Raw genomic sequence first — 18384 nt, forward strand, 5'->3', positions numbered from 1 at the left:
CTTAGACAGCCTGGCCAGCCCCCAGCCAGGCTCTCACGATCACCAGCAGGGGCAGCAGCCTGACAGGGAGTTCCCTACCAGGCCTGCTCCCAGCCCCAGCCTCCATGTCAGTGAGCTCCATGGTCTAGCCTGGCCCAGCCCTGCCTGCTCCCAGTCCCAGCCTCCATGTCCGTGAGTTCCGTGGTCCAGCCTGGCTCGGCTGATCACCACTGTCAGCTCTCAGGCAAACCTGGTAAGGTTGCTCTAGTTCCTAGAGGTGAACCCACAAATGCCCTGCAGAATCTGCCCTTAGATCGGATTATTTTGCTTTCTGGTGGGTGCCATGACCCAGCCTGAAGTGGCCCAGCCCCTGCCCCAATACTCACAGGCAGGTACGAGGCTTACCCCGGCCAGGCATGCCCCCTGCGTGCTGGCAGGTGGCAGGCGATGCTGTTCAGCACAGATCTGCCCATGGCCTGATCCAGACATGCCTGCTGGTCTCCTCCCTCTAAATCCTCCCATCTCAGCTCCCTTTCTGCCCTGAGTGCAGTGGCCAGGTCCGTGGATCCCCCAGAAGTCACTCCACCGCTGCCAAACATGCCCTCAGTGGTCCCCACTCCAACACATCCCCAACCCCCTTCCCTAAGCAATCTGTAGCCCCCCACTGTGCAGTGGTACACAGTGTGTCTGGAGACTGAGGTGGCGTGTTCTGGCCTGGCGTTCCCCTGCCACTGTGTGTGCCACCAGAGCGGCACCGAGTTCCCTGTGTGCTTTTTAAAATGGTGGTGGCAACCATGCTGTACACTGGTATGGTTAACACAGATACAGCATTAGCCAGGCTCAGGATGCCTGCCAGCTACTGGCTACTTTTCCTCAGCAGTGTAGCACTTGCTGTAAGCCAACCTAGGCAGTTGCCTACAGCTGAGACCCACAATTACTTTAACAACTGGAGTAGATCAGTACAGAGCATGTAACGGCCAGGGCAGGATGGAGACAGGGACGGCAGGCGACTGTCCTGACTTCCGTCTGCAGGGAGGAACTGGGGCCCGGAGTAGTGGCCTAGCGGCTAAGGTCCTTGCCTTGAATGCGCCAGGATCCGATATGGTCGCCGGTTGTACTCCAGCAGCTCCATTTCCCATCCAGCTCCCTGCTTGTGGTCTGGGAGAGCAGCCGATGATGGCCCAAAGCCTTGGAACCTGCACCCGTGTGGGAGACCCAGAAGAGCTTCTGGTTCCTGGCTTCGGATTGGCTCAGCTCCGGGCATTGCAGTCTCTTGGGAAGTGGCTCATCCATTATGGTCACTTGGGGAGTGACTCATTGGATGGAAGACCACCCTCTCTGTCTCTCCTCCTTTCTCTATATATCTGACTTTGCAATAAGAAAAGAATTAATTTTTTTTTTTAAAGTCCATCTCAGCATCTGGGGCACCGTGGAAGTTCTCCATGGGCATCGGGGTGCCTGGCCCATTCCAGGCCATGCAGCAGTTGGCAGGACGAGCCCAGGGTGCCGCTCGACAGAGCTGTTCTGGGGGGCTGAAGGGGTGGGTGAGGGGACAACAGCTGGGGGCTCTTACTCCGCCCCCGCCACCCCAGCTGTGTCTTCTCCACTGCCTGGAGCTCCGGCCAGCAGTGTCCACCCGGGGCCAGGTCTGCAGCTCACGAGCCAGTGTTGTCCTCAAGGATGTGATGGACAGGTGTGGGCAGGGAGGCAGGACAGACACCTGAGGGGCAGGCGGGGCTTCTGGAGGGTCATGTGCTCACCAGGGAGGATGAAGAAGTGGGCGGAGACCAGCCTAGGGATGCCAGATTTAGAACCAATATGCAAAATGTCTGGATGCATTTAAATTTGGAACTGAAAAATGAAGGACTTGTGTGTGTGTGTGTGTGTGTGTGTGTGTGTCCATCCCGTGCAGTGACCAAAGAGAGCGAGGCCCTCTGTCCATCCCTGACCGGGCGGCCTGCACTCCAGCAGCCAGGAGCTCCCCCTCCGCGAACCCTCCTCCACCTCCACCACGAATCCCCAATGAGAACTTTCACTTCTGCTTCCTCAATGACCAGGACCAGAGGGAGGGTCCCCACCTCCCCCATCCACCCACAGCTTCCCCCGGGGGGGCAGACACAGACACCCCTCCCCTGCTCTCCCCCTGAGGCGTCTGGGACAAGAGCTGCCCCACCAGCCCCAAGGCCGGCCAGCAGCACCCTGCCCCACGAAGAGAGACAGAGACGCCACCGAGGGACCGGCTGGGCGAGGCAGGCACAAAGGGGAAGAGGGTCCCACGGGCTGGGGAGAAGCTCCCTGTGTGCCTCGGTGCCCAGGGCTCCCAGGGCTGCCCAGGGCTCAGCTTCCGCCCTCGGCTTCCCCTTCTGCACAGCCCCGAGCAGCGGCTGGCCGCCCAGCTGGGGAATGCACCTGCATGGTCTGGCACCTTGCTAAGGCCATGCTGCTGCTGCTGCTGCTGTCCCTGCTATCAGACGGTAAGTGGGCCAGCAGCCTACGGGGGACCTGGGTCCAGCTGGGCTGGGGCTGAGCCTCCGTGTGCCCACGGGGTCCTGGCTGGGGCTGAGCCTCCATGTGCCCACGGGGTCCTGGCTGGGGCTGAGCCCCTGTGTGCCCACGGGGTCCTGGCTGGGGCTGAGCCCCTGTGTGCCCACGGGGTCCTGGCTGGGGCTGAGCCCCTGTGTGCCCACGGGGTCCTGGCTGGGGCTGAGCCCCTGTGTGCCCACGGGGTCCTGGCTGGGGCTGAGCCCCTGTGTGCCCACGGGGTCCTGACTGGGGCTGAGCCTCTGTGTGCCCACAGGGTCTTGGCTGGGCTGGGGCTGAGCCCCCATTTGCCCACAGGGTCCTGGCTGGGTCTGAGCCTCCGTGTGCCCACAGGGTCCTGGCTGGGGCTGAGCTTCTGTGTACCCACGGGGTCCTGTGGGGCTGGGGCTGAGCCTTCAGGGGGTTCTGGTTGAGGTTGGGTCTGAGCCTCCGTGTGCCCACAGGGTCTTGGCTCTGAGCCAAGGGTCTTGGCTGGGCTGGGGCTGAGCCTCTGTGTGCCCACAGGGTCCTGGCTGGGCTGGGTCTGAGCCCCCATTTGCCCACAGGGTCCTGGCTGGGGCTGAGCCTCCGTGTGCCCACAGGGTCTTGGCTGGACTGGGGCTGATCCTCTGTGTGCCCACAGGGTCTCGGGCTCAGGACTGGTGGTACAAGGTGCAGGTACCGAGCCCCATGAAGGTGCAGGAGGGCCTGTGTGTCTTCCTGCCCTGCTCTGTCGAGTACCCCAAGGACGGCTGGACGGACACCACCCCGGCCTATGGCTACTGGTTCACGAGACTCACTGACACGCTCAAGGGCGCTCCAGTGGCCACAAACCATCCGGACAGAGAGGTGCAGGAATCTGCCCGGGGCCGGTTCCTGCTCGTGGGTGACCCCAGCAAGTACAACTGCTCCCTGTTGCTCAGAGAGGCCCGGAGGGAAGACATGGGCTTGTATGTCTTCCGGCTGGAGAGGGGAGAGAGAGTGAAATATAATTTCAAGCAATGGCTCATGCTGGAGGTGACAGGTGTGCAACGTGGTGGGAACCCGTGTATCACCTGGGGGAGGGGCTGGGCTCCTGGGCCACGGGGTGGGGCGGGGCAGGGGGCTCTCGCAGGGGCGACCCGGGTACTGGATGTGCCGCCTACCCCCCAGCCCTGACTCAGAAACCGGACATCTTCATCCCTGAGGCGCTGGAGCCCGGGTGGCCAGTGAAGGCCCTCTGCGTGTTTAACCTGACCTCTGAGCTGTGTCCAGCCCCCACTTTCTCCTGGACGGGGGCTGCTGTGACCACCCAGGGGATCCAGCTGCGGAGCGCCCACCACTTGGTGCTCAGCTTCACCCCCAGGCTTCAGGACCAGGACCAGGACACTGAACTCACGTGCCGGGTGGACTTCTCTCTATCGGCCAGGAGCACCCAGGAAACCGTCCACCTCCACTTTGCCAGTGAGTGCACAGGTGCACGGTACCCCAGGGCTCCAACCCTGCAGGCGATGGCCATGCCTCTGGCCACCGTGGCCCCTTGTCCTCAGGTGGCCAAGCAAGCATCCCCCGGGGCTAGTGTTGTAGCACTTCAGCACCCTGGCATCCCATCAGGGGGTGCTGAATTTAGTCCAGGCTGTTCCACTTCTGATTGGGTTGTCCGGCTAGGTGCCACTGCTGAAGTAGGAGGGACGACCACTACTGTCCAACTGGGGGCCACCCCAGGGAGTACGGGATATGCATCTGGAGCTGATTCACCAATCGATCAATTGATCAATCACCAACTTAACCAGCTCGCTCCTCAGTCCTGGTAAACCACTGCAATGTGTCAGTGACCCTGAGCTTGCAGGGTGAGGCAAGTGGCGGCGTGGACCACGGCTGCCCTGGGAGCTCAGGGGCAGGCAGTGGCTCCTTGGGGGCTGTGGCCAGCCTCACCTTGGCGGGGACCCCAGAGGGCCCTGGGAGGTCAGGCCTGGGCCAGAGAAGCCCACTTCCCAGGCCGTAGGCAGCAGGCACAGAGCCACGGCTTGGTCCTCCCAGGACAGGGAACCCATGGGCTGGTGGCCCAGCTGATGACACCTCTGGTCAAATGTCTCCACAGGGAAGGGAGGGAGCCTGGCACAGGTGGTCCTGGTGGCCATTGGAGAGGCGGTGGCCAAGATCCTGCTGCTGCTTGGCCTCTGCCTTATCCTTAGGTGAGGCTTCCCCCAGAGGAGGACGGGGCCCATGGATGCATCCCACAGGCTCAGCGCTCAGCAGGGAGGGAAGGGGTTCCAGGGTCTGTGGGCCAGGTGGCAGGCTGGCCAGAACACCACAAGAGCCAGTTGTCAGCTGTGCCTGACTCCTGATGGGTGTCCAGGGTGAGGAGGCCTGGAGGGGACGGCGGTTGGACTGGCTCCCTCCTCCAGTCGCTGTCCAGGCCCTGACCGCACAGGGCAGGTGGGCTGCAGCCCGCTGCTCCCCTCGGCCCACCCTGAGGGTCCTGCTCTCTCTCAGACTGAGGTCCCACAGAGAAGATGAGACTGGGGAAGCAAGAGACAAGCAGGACACAAGCCAGGTGGAGCGCTGATCTCTCAGGTGAGCGATGCGGGTCTCATCTGATGCCGCCCCCAAGCCCCTCTTGCCCCCCGCCTGCTGAGCCCACCTCCCTCCTGCTGCCCCTCCTCCTCCGGGCCTCAGGTGCGGGCTCTGTCCAGCTCCTCTGCGCGGTGACCTGGGGAGGAAGGGGCCTCGCCGAGGCAGCCTGGGCTGCGGGCACTCCGCTCCTGCTGGACGCCTGGGAAAGCAGTTGAGAACGATCCAAGGGCAAGGGCTCCTGCACGCACGTGGGAGACCTGCAGAAGCTCCTGGCTCCTGGCTTTCGCCAGCTGAGCCCTGACTATTGTGGCTATTTGGAGAGTGAACCAGCAGACGGAAGATCTCCCCCTCTCTCTTTGTTAAATAAATACATTTTGGGAGCCTGGCATGGTGGCCTAGCGGCTAAAGTCCTCACCTTGCACGTGCCGGGATCACATCTGGGCACTGGTTCTAATCCTGGTGACCCTGCTTCCCATCCAGCTCCCTGCTTGCAGCCTGGGAGAGCACTGGAGGACGGCCCAAAGCCTTGGGACCCTGCACCCGCGTGGGAGACCTGGAGGAGGTTCCTAGCTCCTGGCTTTGGATAGGCGCAGCTTAGGCCATTGTGGTCTTGGGGAGTGACTCATTGGATGGAAGATCTTCCTCTCTGTCTCTCCTCCTTTCTGTATATCTGACTTTGCAATAAAAAATATAAGAATAAATCTTTAAAAAAATAAATACAGTTTTCAAAGGAGTGCTTTGTGAGTCCTCTGGCAGGGATACTTTGCAGCAAGTCTCTCGTGTTCTCCAGTTGTCCACACTGCTGGCTGTTCTCTTGGCAATGCAGCGTTACCTTGTGATGCAGTCCCCTTCGGCTGCTCCTCCTTCTGTTTCCAGGTTTTGGGGTCCAAGAGAGATACGGTCCCACAGCAGTACTGTAATGCTTTCACAGGTTCAAGTCTTCTAGGGAAGTCGTCTTTGTTTTGTTGTGTGTCTGTGAGAGGCAGTTACAGAGAGACACAGAGCGGGAAAGAGAGAGCTCTTCCATCTGCTGCTTTACTCCTCACATGGTGGCAGTGCCAGTGCTGGGCCAGGCGGGAGCCAAGAGCCTCACACTCCATCCGGGTCTCCCACGTGGGTGGGGCCGGGGGCTGGCCACCTGGCCACCTGCACAGGCCTCAGCCAGGACGGTGCCCTCGGGTCAAGTTCCTGAGCTCAGTCACATCCACAGGTCTCAGACTGAGCCCCTCGGCCACCACCCACCCAGGGAGCTGCCCCGGTGACCTCCTGCACCCCAGGTCTCCCTCACCCCACACCTTCGCCCCTTCCAGCCTCGTCCTCAGCCGCACATACTGGTTTCCTGCACAGCCGATGCTTGGGAACGCGAGGGCTCGGTGTGCTGGAAAAGACATTGTGAAGGGACCGAAGTAAAAGTTACATTGCGAGGGGAGAACCTAGATCCCCCAGTGAGAGGCTGGCTCCAGAACGTTTCAGACTGAAGTAGAACCCTGACCACCTGCCCGAGCAGAGAGCCACGAGGCTGGTGTGTCCCGCAGCCGGGTCACAGCCAAGTGCAGCCCTGTATTACGGCAGGGAGCCACGAGGCTGGTGTGTCCCGCAGCCAGGTCACAGCCAAGTGCAGCCCTGTATTACGGCAGGGAGCCACGAGGCTGGTGTGTCCCACAGCCGGGTCACAGCCAAGAGCAGCCCTGTATTACAGCAGGGAGCCACGAGGCTGGTGTGTCTCGGGGTGTCTTGTAGCTATGTCAGGACAGTGGCAGCAGCAAGGTCTTCTTTGCGGGTGCAGCTGTGGGCCGCCCCGCCTGGACAGCTCAGGGATGCTGATTCCCTCTGCAGCTGCGGGGTTGTCACTCAACCCGTGGGGTGTGCGTTTTCTTGTATCTTGCTCAGTGATCTCAGCCTGGCACATCTCCCTGCCCAGGTGATTTCTGTGTTTTGCCTCTAGCCTGGGCTGTCCTGAGCCCGGCTCACGGCGTGGCAGAAGTCCAGGAGGACGGTGGGACTGCTCACAGGACCTCACGTCCTCCATAGCCCCCTGAGGTGTGTGTATCCATGTGTTCCCCTCTCGTCCAGGGGTGCACCGTGGGGACCCTCCTTACCTACGGATGCTGCATGTCACACAGCTCACCGTCGACCCTAGAGCCTTATTCCCACACAAGAACACACCACATACCCCAACCTCAAACTCACACACAAAGGCCTTTGTTCTAAAAAGGTCACTTCTCTAAAACATGGCAGATGGCCTTGACTCTCAGACAGAAAGGGAACGCGTGTGAGTCATGCTGTCCTCCACGGCCGTGCCCAGTTCTGCTGGCTTGGTTTGTCTCACACTTTCCCTCACCCCTCACGCACCTGGCCTGACCCTCACCGCTAGCCGGAAGCTCGCTCTGGCCAGAGCTTTTGCCAGCTCATCTTCCCTTCTCCATGGCCTGCTCCATGGCCTCACGCCCTGTCCTGCCAGCCTGGAGCAGGCACTTGCCTCCCACAGAGCTCTGCCCACCGGCCACCTGCCAGCTGCCCTGCCCTCTCCTCCCAGCAGACCCGCCTACTGCTCGCTCAGCATCCCCTCGGTCCCCGTGGACCATGTTCAAGGTCCAGCGTCACCTCACCCAGTTCCTTCTGCCCCGCTGGGGATGCTGCTCCAGACATGGGACTGGTTCTATCCTGGGGTGTGGAGGGGGCAGGCAGGTGGTTTAGGTAAAAGGGGTTTGGGGAGGAGCCACTTGTGGTGGGCACAGCTGAGCCGGGGGAACCTCAGAGCCACATCTCTCCCTTTTGTTACATATGTGGCCCCGTGGTCCCTGTGAGGTTGCGCAATGCATCAAACCTTCAGGCAGATCACAGGTTAGTTCCCTAACCCGAGCAGCTTAAGCAACTGACTTGGTTCCTCCGAGTTCTGCAGGGTAAAGTCTGAAGTGGAAGTGTGAGCAGGTGGGTTCCTTCAGATCCACGCCTCAAGCCTCTTCTCCCTGTTCAGTCCTCAGCTGGTCCCAGCCATGTCTTCGTGAGGCCAGGCCTCTGTGCACCTGCGTGGCCTCAACTCTCTCGGTGTGGACGCACGAGACCTGGCACTTTCTGGCCCACCCTAAAGTCATTCTGACCTACCAACCTGCCAAGCCCCATCCCTCCACAGCTTCCATTGGAAGGTTCTGGTGGAGGGGGCGGGGCTTCAGGGTGGATTTGTGAAGGGAACCTGCGATTCAGGTGCTCGACACGTGGCAAGAGCCCTTCTCTGGACAGCGCAGCAGGTGTTGGGAGCCAAGATGGAGCCCGTGACTGTGACACACTCCCACCGGCTGAGTCCTCCCATGACGTCTCCCAGGGGTCTGTCGCCCAGGGAGGGCTCAGCGTGACTATTGAGGAAGGGCCAGTCCAGCCCCGGATGCTCAGGATTGGTGTGTGTTCCCAGGGTCACTGGACAGGATGGGAAGCTCCCGGGTCACCCGTGGGGCCGCTCCCTCTTGATGCCCTGGAAGAGCTGTTCCTGTCCACTCCTGCCCAGTCACGCCCAGTCATGCCCAGTCACGCCCAGTCACTCACTGCACAGGGCAGATGAGTTTCCCACAAGCCCCTGCCCGTGCCCCACTCCCACTCTACCACAGCCATCCTGCCAGGAGCCGTCCTGACGCAGGCTTGCTCTAAATCCTGACTCATCGGATTCTTCTCCCCTGAGTGGCGTGGTGCCCTGGAGGTGGTCATTGTATTCATTCACTCATTCATTTATACCCATTGCTGTGCCTCGTTCCTCTGCTGGCTCTTCGGCCACGCCACACTGCCATGACTGACCCTCCAGGCCTCCGGAAGCTGGGAGTGGCCAGGCAGGGCCTGTTCTCCTGATGGGGGAGGGAAAAATCACAGCCAGTGGGGAACGGGGGTCCAGAGCCGGAGAGGGGGTGCTCCCTGCTGCTTGAGACCCTCCCCCCCCACTGGGAGCCCTTTTGAAAGGAAGAAGTGTGTGTCCTCCAAGGGTCCTGACACATCTGACCATGCACGGGCCGAAGTTCCTCTTCCGGGTCCACTCTGCTCACCGCACTGACAGGTTTCCTGTAAGGCTTCTTCTTGGTCTGACTTGAAGATCCCAGATCACTCAGCCCCGGGAGATGCCACGGTCACTGCTGCTGCTGCTTGTGCTGTGGGCAGGTGAGTGGCCGCGGGGTGCAGGGGCGTGGACGGGGCACGGCTCATCTTCTTTCTCCGCAGGGTCCCTGGCTCAGCTTCAAAGCTTTTGGCTGGAAATTCCGAAGACCGTGACGGTGGAGGAGGGCCTGTGTGTCTCCATACCCTGCCGTGTCCGCTTCTATCATCCAGAGATCCAGGGTACCTTTAGGTATGGCTCCTGGCTCCGGGAAGAGGCCAAATCCCAGGGTGCTCTGGTGACCGCAAACCGCTTTCGTGAGGACGACTGGAAACGCCCCTTCAGATTCCGCCAGACTGACACCTGCTCCCTGAACATCACGGATGCCCAGAAATCGGACACAGGGTCCTACTTCTTCACCTCTGAGCCATATGTTAAGTCATATAGTCACTCATATGATAGCTCAGAGAATCAGTTCTCCTTGAAAGTGGTAGGTAAGGAATGAGGCCAAGAGGGACCATACTAGGGCTCCCAGGTGGGACTGGGAGGGGACCCCTGTTTCTTCTTGTGGGAGGTACCAGGAGTACTTGAATGAAGGACTGAGCAGGTCCCAGAGCACAGGCTGCTCTTGGGGGTACACCTGAGGGTCCTCACCTCCAGGGTCGGTTTCTGTCTCTCTGCTTCCCAGCTCTGACACGGACCCCTGTCATCCTTATCCCGGAGACCCTAAAACCTGGCCACAGCCAGAACATAACTTGTGAAGCTCCCTGGGCCTGTGAGATGGGGACGCCCCCCACTTTCTCCTGGAGTGGGGATGCCGTCTCCTCTCTGGACCCCAAGAGTCTCCATTCTCCATGGCTCATTCTTAACCCTGGGAAGGTCATCCATGGGGCCAACCTGACCTGCCGAGTGACCCTGCCTGGAGCAGGAGTGAGCACAGAGACAACTGTCCGACTCAGCATGTCCTGTGAGTGCTGGGCTGCGACTTGTCCTGGAGGGTGGGGCAGGGCTGTGGGGACCGAGGAGTAGGCAGAGCCAGGGGACCCCGGTGCAAGTCCTGAAACTTGGGGGTGAAGGGCAAATTAAGGGGTTCCCTGCCTCTAACGCCTCTCTCTGTCAAGTTTTCTTGGAGGAAGTGCCAAAGTGCCACCTACCTGGCACTGAGAAGGGAACCTCATGTCTGTCCTTCCAGACGCCCCCCGAGATATGAGCATCACTGCCTCCTGGATGGATGACACAGGTAGGGTGAGACTCTCTTCTCAGGGCTGCTCTGCACGGGGTCAGGTCCCCACTCAGAGCATGGATGGAGGAACCGTGGTGGTGCGCGGGACGCCCTCACCCACTGCTCTCCCCTCACACACTCCCCGATGCAGCCCGCAGCCGAAGGAGCAGCCTGTGGGGCCAGATCCTCACTCCCAGTGTAAGACACGTACAGATCCCATCACTGGCTCACTGCCCTCAGCTGCGCTCCATGGCCAGGGACAGGCTAAGGCTGAAGCTGAAAGCCACAGCTCCATCGGGGGCTCCTATGCAGCTGGCAGAGACCCAGCTACTGGGCCTCTTGCCTCCCATGCACCTAAGCAGGAAGCTGAAATCAGGAACTGGAACAGGGACTTGCCCCAAGTGCATTTGTACGTGGGATGTGGGTGTCTTGACCACCCCACAAGGGCCTGCCCACTTACTGCCAGGTTTAGTAGGCAGCATGAGAATTCTCTTGGGTCGCTTGGTCTGTCACAGCTGAAATTCATTCCTCGAGTCGTGGAGGTTGCAACGACCAAGCTGAAGGTGAGGACCTGTTTCTGGGCACCTGCTGCTGTGGCCTCACAGCTGGCCAAGCCACCAGTGTCTGTCCTGAGAAGGGCGCAGATCCAGTCTGAGGGTCGTGCTCTCTTGACCTCACGGCTCCCTCCCACCTCCAAGCACGTGTCGGGCAGAGTGGAGTGTGTGCTGTGACACGCCACGCAGTCCACGGCACAATTACAGGAGGCAGATTCAGCACCTCCCATTTCTGCCTCTGGGCTGTCCTGCCACAGGTGATGTTTGCCCCTTGTTGAGCGCCCTTCGCCGTCTCCGTGGTCTTAATTAACTTCTCATTTCGGAGCAGCGGTGCAAAGGGGACCATTCCCGTAATCCTCTGTTTGCACCACTGATGGCATTGTATTACAAAGTATAAATGTCAACTTTGTATCTGATGGAGAACTCTCTGTGGCCACCAAAGGAAATTCCATTTTTAAAAAAGATTTATCTATTTTTGTTGCAGATCAGATATACAGAGAGGAGGAGAGACAGAGAGGAAGATCTATCCGCTGATTCACTCCGCAGATGATCATAATGGCTGGAGATGAAGCCAGGAGTCAGGAGCTTCCTCTGGGTCTCCCACACAGGTGCAGGGTCCCAAGGCTTTGGGCCGTCCTCAACTGCTTTCCCAGGCCACGAGCAGGGAGCTGGATGGGAAACCAGCACCTGTACAGGATCCTGGTGCGTGCAAGGAGAAGACTTTAGCTGCTAGGCTACTGCACAGGGCCCAGAAATTCCATTCTAATTGAGGACTTCAGCACTGAACTGGTTCTCTGTCAGTGGAATGACATTTCCTGTTTTTGGTTTTTTGGGTTTTTTTTTTTTTTTTGCGGATGCAAATGATACAGCAACTGGCATACCGTGTGTGTGTGTGTGTGTGTGTGTGTGTGTGTGTGTGTGTGTGATGAATCTCTGCAGAGCAAAGCCCTTGACCAGAGGAGAGGGGATACTGGGGATTCCTACAGGTGTTGCTCGGTGCTGCGGCGTGGGGTTTGTCTTCCTGATGCGCAGTTAGCAGAATGCTGCTTTACGTCTGAAAGCATGTGCCATCCTTGCTGATGTAGCTGACTTCATGTAGTTTCAGTTTGCATTCTCTTGTTCTGACTGGGTCAGGTAGCATTCGTTGTGTGTAAGGAGCATTTCTTTTGTCCATGAATGTCTCCTTCATGGTCTGAAGGAGTTCTTTTCCTAGTAAGAAAAATCACTGCTGGAAGGCTGCGCGTCCTGCCTCCTGCTGACATGGGTGCTGATCATGCCACGCAGAAACGCAGGCTGGTGTTTTCTCGGCAATGCGCAGAGCTGCATGGAGGCGGCTGGTGCTGGCTGGCTCTGGCTGGCACTGGCTGGCACTGGCTGGCGCTGGCTGGCGCTGGCTGGCGAGAACATCTGGGGTGCGTCTTCTCCCAGCTGCGTTTTGTGTCATCTTATTGGCAGCGCCAAAGTGGCCAGCAAGGAAGTTGGCAGATGCACATGTAGCTTTTAAATTTATTATTATTATTAGTTCTGGTGAGCTGATGGCTGCACATATCCCTGCGATCCTCGGTGGCACCTGCTCCTGTCCCCTCATGGCACGCTCGACGTGGGATGTACCCATTAGAGAAGCAGAGAGCTGTGTGCTAGATAGGAGTGACACACGGAGAGCCCCCAACACCGGCATCTGCCTCAACTCCACCTTCTCGCTGCCTCTCCAGGCTCCGAAGTTCTGGCTACAGGTCCCGATGTCTGGGTTCAGGAGGGTCAGTCCGTGCACCTAGTCTGTGCCGCTGACAGCAACCCCCCTGCTACGCTGAGCTGGAGCTCGAAGGAACATAGCATTAAATCACGGTTTTCTGATGATGGGGTCCTGCGGCTGCCTCGGGTGGGCCTGTATGACCAGGGGAAATACACCTGCACAGCGCGGAACGAACTGGGCAGGGAGAGAGCTTTGGTGCGCCTCTTCGTGAAGTGTAAGTTGATTTTGGGAGCATGGCACCAGGGGTGGGGGAACAAAGGTAGAGGGCTTTCTGGGGTTGGGCCACCCAGGGGAGGGCAACGGGCAGTGGGCGCCTGGGGACATGACATCTGGTGCACAGAGACTCGGACTCTGGGGCTGGGCACCAGGGTGTGGGGTGCCTGGGGGCTGGGCACTTCTGGGGGGTGGCACAGGGCACCCGGAAGGTGCCTAGGCAGGGGATAGCCCGTCTGACCTGCCCCTCTCTCCCCCCAGCCTCCCCACAGTTGCTGGGCCCCTTCTGCACCTGGGAAGCCTGGGGTGTGAACTGCACTTGCGCTGTCCGTGGATTCTCCAACCCCTCCCTGCACTGGCGACTAGGGCAGCGGCTGCTGGAACAGAACGGCAGCGATGCCTCCTTCTCAGTCACCTCCAGTTCGGATGGCTGGACCAACAGTTCCCTGAGTCTCCACGGGGAGCTCTCCTCAGACCTCAGACTCAGCTGCGAGGCAGGGAATGGCTTCGAGGAACGGAGTGTGTTTTTCCTGTTGCTGGTTCCGCAAGGTAGGAAGGGCAGAGCCTGGGGAGAGGAACTGAAAGTTGGGGTTCTGGAGTGAGCCCAGCATAGGGATCAGGGGGCACCCTAACCCTGCTTGGGGAGATCGGGTCCAGGGGCCCTGCCCCGCCAGGGAAGTTGGGCAGGCTGGATGGTCGTCCCTGGATTCCTCTCTCTGCAGGAACCCCAGGGTCCAGGGCAGGACAGGTCCTGGCAGCCCTCGGAGGAGCAGGTGTCACAGCCCTGCTGGTTGCCTGTCTGTGCCTCCTCTTCCATGGGTGAGTGTGTGGCCCAGCCTGGGTGATGGTGTGTTGCAGAGAGGGGAGCCATGGCGGCTCTGCTGAGGCCTACCTGCTCAGGGGGCGAATTGGGGGCCAACAGGAAGTCTCTTTCCCCAGAGTGAGAGCCTCCAGGAAGGCGTCTGCCAAGAAAGCTAAGAAGGCGGGGGCTGGTGGGGGCGGCAGCCACCCTGAGATGACAGCTGTCTCACTGGTGAGTGATGCCTGGGAGGGTGGGGGTGTCTGATGGGGGAAGGGGCGCAGCTGGCCCTGAGACGCAGGCTCCCGATGAACCGCCACCACACCTGTGTGTTTTCCTCCCGCTTTGCTCCAGGCTTAGGCCAGGGGCCAGAGTGGAGCTGCCCCACCTCTGACCCAGCTCCCGGCTGATGCGCCTGGGAAAGCAGGCAGGGGCGGTTTCACTAGCTACGGCCAGCCCTTCTGTGCTGGCTTCCACCTGTGACTCAGGGCGTCTTCTTGCTGGATTCACTTGACCAGGCTGGGTCTGTTTCCTGTCTGTCTAATGGGGAGCAGGGGTGGAGGCTGCGGGGCTCCTGTGGTTAGAGACAAGGCCAGCCCGCCAGGGGAGCTCCTGTCACAGGTGCAGACAGGTGACACAGGTGTGAATTGGGTAAAGTAACAAATGCCCTCCCAAGCCGACATTCTCTCAGTGACCATCCTGGTCCTTTCAGATCTGACACGGCTGCCCTAACTCGCTGTTCCATCATTCCGCTTTAGGACCCCATGTGCGCATCCCCCTTAGAGGAGGACCTCTCAGCCCAACATGGCCCTGCGGATGCTGCCCCGGCCCCCACAGGGCACCATTACGCCTCCCTCATCTTCCAATGGTCCACGTTCCCAGAGCCCCAAGAGCTGCAGGAGCCGGCAGTCCCCAGCAGGACCAAGTACTCGGAGGTCAAGATCCACAACTGATGTCCCCTGGCCTGGGCTGCGGCACACACGAGACAGCCCTGGGAACAGTGTGTTTCGGGGGTGCACTGGTACAAGGCTGGGTGTCCCTCCCAGGCCAGGGTTCTCGATGGAAATGGGGCTCTCAATGCCATCGAAGAGTCCAAGTTCAAATCCAGACTCAGAGTGTCACCACGGACATAAGCCCCCACCTGCTCCCCTGTGAAATGGGGGTCAAGCTGGGAAAATGCACCGTCCGCTTGTTAAGGAGAGCATTTGGAGTAGCATGCAGGGCAGGGTCCACTACTGATCTCTGTGTGGCTTGAGTCTTTTTACGAGCATGTATTATTTTTAAAAAGTAAGCGGACGCAGAACTCTGTAGGTGGAGACGTTATTCCCCGACATGTGTGTTAGAGGACTTATACCCACAGTGCATACGGAGTTCCCATAATCGATGAGAAAATGACGCACAACCCTGTAGAAAAATAGGATATGCAAACGCCCAACTCACCGATGGAGGTGTGTGCTGCTTTAGTAGTTGTCAAGGAAGTGCAAATAAAAATTGCAATGCTAGGGCCACCAACCTGGCCAAAATAACAATGTAGATGCTGAAAATGTCTACTGTTGGTGAAGGGGGTTGGGGGGCAGAGCAACCATGGGCTGTTGGAACAAAGGGGCATTGGTGCCACCACCAGGGAAAATTCCCGCTGTCCCAAGCAGCCTTGGGCGTGTGAGCCAGCCATTCTGCTCCCAGGACACGCTCCACAAACACACAGCTCTCTCTCTCTCAGCAGCTCACCCGAGGGTCCCCAGGAGCTCCGTTATCAAACACCCCTCACTGGGATGGCGGGTGGGTTATCTGTGTGATGGGGGAAGCAGGGAACAACTCCACATCACACATGTGACTTGAGGACACTGGGCGGAAGAGCCCCGACACCAGGATTAGAAACAGGCTGTGCTGATCTTCGGCAGTAAGAATCCGGATTCTTAGGACAGTTGTCCAGGTGGGGACTGGGGTGCGGGGATGGGTTCGGGTATGGATTCCATACTGGAGGGGAACAGGAGGCCTTGTTTGGGGACACTGATAGGAATCCGTGTGCCTGTGAAGAATGAATTGTAGCAAAATTGATTTGTGTCCAATTTTTATGGGATTTTTTTTAGCACTTTTTCCCATGGAGAGCTGGTCACACAGTAACATTCTGACTGAGGCAGACCACATACATCGGCTGTCGGCCACACAGCCTAGCTGGGCCGTGAAGGGTCATGTAGCCATACTGTGTGCTGCTTGTGCAATGATGACACCCCCGGTGATGCGTTCCTTAGATGTCCCTGGTGTGGGGTGGTCCGTGACTGTCTACAGCACCGACTCCCTCCCAAATGGCCAGCTTCCCCAGGGCGAGGGCAGGACGTGTCCAGCCAGGTCTCGCCCGAGCCAAGCCCTGGACAGGGCCCTTTGGGTGTCTCCGTAAAGCTTGGAGGCGACAGAAGCCGGCTGCACTCCACTGAGATCGCCTAAGTTGTTTCTTCACTCCAGGCTTTCTCCCCAGGCCCACCCAAGTCCTTGGGCTTCTTACGACCCCTCCCACAGGCTCCCCACTTGCCATGGACCCCACTCTGGATTCTGTGTCCTCCGACAGGACTGGTTCTACCCCAGCAACATGAGGGTTTCCACCTGTATTCATGGCCCTTGGTACCTTTGGTGGATTGCATGTCCCTAGTATGAAGCCCTGTGAGGCAGAGAGATTAGACCTCAGATGCTTCCTGCTTGTGGTTCCAGGAGACTGAGGTGTGCAGCGTGAAGGCACTAGCAGATGCGGGGGTCGGGAGGTCGGCCTCGCTCCATGACCATGCTTTCCCACTCCATCCTCGCACGCAGGAGGAGGAAGGATGCTCCCTGGGGTCTCTCAGCTCATTCCCAGAAGTTCCACCAGTGTGCTTGAGTCTCCACACCGCAAGCATCGCATCACCCCTGGGACACCGCACCCGCATGGGAGACCTGGAAGAAGCTCCGGGCTTTGGACGTCTTTTGGGAAACCCCTGCCAGGGTTGCATCACCCACCCTGGGTCCTCCCCTCCTCACCCGCTGCCCTCATCCCACTCCATCCTGGCTTGCTTCCAGAAGTGGCTCCTCTCCTCCTCATTCTCCACTCCCTTGCTTGCCACTCTCAGACAGGACAGCCTCTCTTGCTCTCTCTCTCTCTCTCTTTCTCTCTCTCCCATTCTTGGGAAAGCTTCATTATTCAAAAAATGAGTGAATGACTTTTGCATTTGTTACCAAGCAACTCTTGTTCCCCACGTTCGTGGCATTTCCCCCAAATCCACAGGAAAGGCCACACCCCCACAGCAGCACCATCTTTCCTACTGGAGGGCAGAGTTGTCCATGCTCCTTGGCCTCTGGAATGACTTCTCTTATCTCCTATAATGTGTAAGTTGTCACAAAGGTTATATTGGAAATTTCATGTCTTTCATATCTACGCAAAGTTTTCTAGGGTTTTTTTTTTTAAGATTTATTTTACTTGGAAAGTCAACTATACACAGAGAGACACAGAAAGAGATCTTACATCCACTGGTTCACTCCCCAAATGACCACAATGGCTGGAGCTGAGCCAATCTGAAGGCAGGAGCCAGGAGCTTCTTCTGGGTCTCCCACTCAGGTTCAGGGTCCCAAAAGCTTCGGATCATCTGCTGCTGCCTTCTCTGGCTACAAGCAGGGAGCCTGGATGGGAAATGGAGTGGTTGGGATACAAACCAGTGCCAGTATGGGATGCTGGCACTTGCAGGTGGAGGATTAGCCAGTTGAGACACCACCCCAGCCCCAGAAAAGATATTTATACGGGGTGCCTGAGATGTATAAAATGAGTTAGGGAGGTGCACACACGGGGTGGTAAGCCCTCATTGCTAGGTTGCACTGGCGGCCAGGTGAGACACAGATGTGTGCCAGGTTGCACTGGCGGCCAGGTGAAGCACAGATGTGTCCCTGAGAAGGGTGGGTGCTATTGTGGACCCAAGGCTGATGTGCCCCACAGATGTGAGGCAGAGCCACATAGCCCAGCGCGACAGAGGGAGCTAACTGAGAATCCCAAGCGGACGAGCCCCTGGGAACCAGCCGGCAGGAGCAGGGTGGGGCAGGGGGCTCCATGTCTGGGCATCTGGCTCTTTTTGCTTAGCTCCATTCTGCCCAGACCAGGGGAACGCCCACCCGGTGTCTCTGACCTGGCTGGAGCTCTGGTTGTTCCCCTAAAATGCCTCCATGGGGACCTCTTCCACTCTGTCCCACCTTCTACCCCCCCCCTCCAGCTTCCTCCTTACCCCCGATCCTGCCCACCTCACTTCCATCCCACCCCAAGCATCCCCAGGGCAGAATTAAGTCCCACCTGCTGGAGACACACATGACACGGTCTTTCCTTGAATGGCAGATTCCCCGCAGGAGGCGGGCACAACAATCTCCATGGAAACCACCCAGAGTGGTCAGGGTGGCTCCTGTGGGGACCTGGTCCAAGCTGAGGCAACCGGATGCCTTCTTACTCTCTGCGCAGAGGGACAGAGAAATCCGTGCTGTGGGGCAAGCACCTGTGCAGGTAGCCCCCCTCACCAACCTTCCCTGCACAGGAATCCAGAAGCTTCTACAGGGGATGCTCAGAACCCAGCCTGGGGGGACCAGGGCTGGCTGGGAGGCGCAGGTGCAACAGAGCAGACGGCAGGTGGGACCCCATCTAACGCGCTCACCCTGGGCCCCATTCGTCACACATGGGGAGAGGATTAGCCCCCTCCCCATTCACAGAGA

At 59.0% G+C, this 18384-nt stretch overlaps 2 protein-coding genes across 2 annotated transcripts; both read left to right on the forward strand.

Annotated features, from left to right (window-relative positions):
• The first annotated feature begins 2416 nt into the window (after positions 1 to 2416).
• On the forward strand, positions 2417 to 4057 carry LOC118757686 (sialic acid-binding Ig-like lectin 10). Its single transcript, XM_058673954.1, has 4 exons — positions 2417 to 2453; positions 3143 to 3523; positions 3652 to 3942; positions 4029 to 4057. The coding sequence occupies exons 1-4, from the start codon at positions 2417 to 2419 to the stop codon at positions 4055 to 4057; spliced, it is 738 nt and encodes a 245-aa protein (XP_058529937.1).
• Positions 4058 to 9155: 5098 nt separating this feature from the next.
• On the forward strand, positions 9156 to 13695 carry LOC101522164 (sialic acid-binding Ig-like lectin 5). Its single transcript, XM_036492583.2, has 6 exons — positions 9156 to 9195; positions 9256 to 9624; positions 9819 to 10097; positions 12619 to 12873; positions 13134 to 13421; positions 13595 to 13695. The coding sequence occupies exons 1-6, from the start codon at positions 9156 to 9158 to the stop codon at positions 13693 to 13695; spliced, it is 1332 nt and encodes a 443-aa protein (XP_036348476.2).
• Positions 13696 to 18384: the final 4689 nt, after the last annotated feature.

The sequence above is a fragment of the Ochotona princeps genome, chromosome 16, assembly GCF_030435755.1.
Source record: "Ochotona princeps isolate mOchPri1 chromosome 16, mOchPri1.hap1, whole genome shotgun sequence".
Taxonomy (NCBI): Eukaryota; Metazoa; Chordata; class Mammalia; order Lagomorpha; family Ochotonidae; genus Ochotona; species Ochotona princeps.

Coding starts and splice junctions, on each gene's coding strand:
- LOC118757686 (XM_058673954.1), top strand. CDS start 2,417: ATGCTGCTGCTGCTGCTGCTGTCCCTGCTATCAGACG. Junction 2,454..3,142: donor GCTGTCCCTGCTATCAGACG/GTAAGTGGGCCA, acceptor GTGTGCCCACAG/GGTCTCGGGCTCAGGACTGG. Junction 3,524..3,651: donor GCTCATGCTGGAGGTGACAG/GTGTGCAACGTG, acceptor CCTACCCCCCAG/CCCTGACTCAGAAACCGGAC.
- LOC101522164 (XM_036492583.2), top strand. CDS start 9,156: ATGCCACGGTCACTGCTGCTGCTGCTTGTGCTGTGGGCAG. Junction 9,625..9,818: donor GTTCTCCTTGAAAGTGGTAG/GTAAGGAATGAG, acceptor TCTGCTTCCCAG/CTCTGACACGGACCCCTGTC. Junction 12,874..13,133: donor GGTGCGCCTCTTCGTGAAGT/GTAAGTTGATTT, acceptor CTCTCCCCCCAG/CCTCCCCACAGTTGCTGGGC.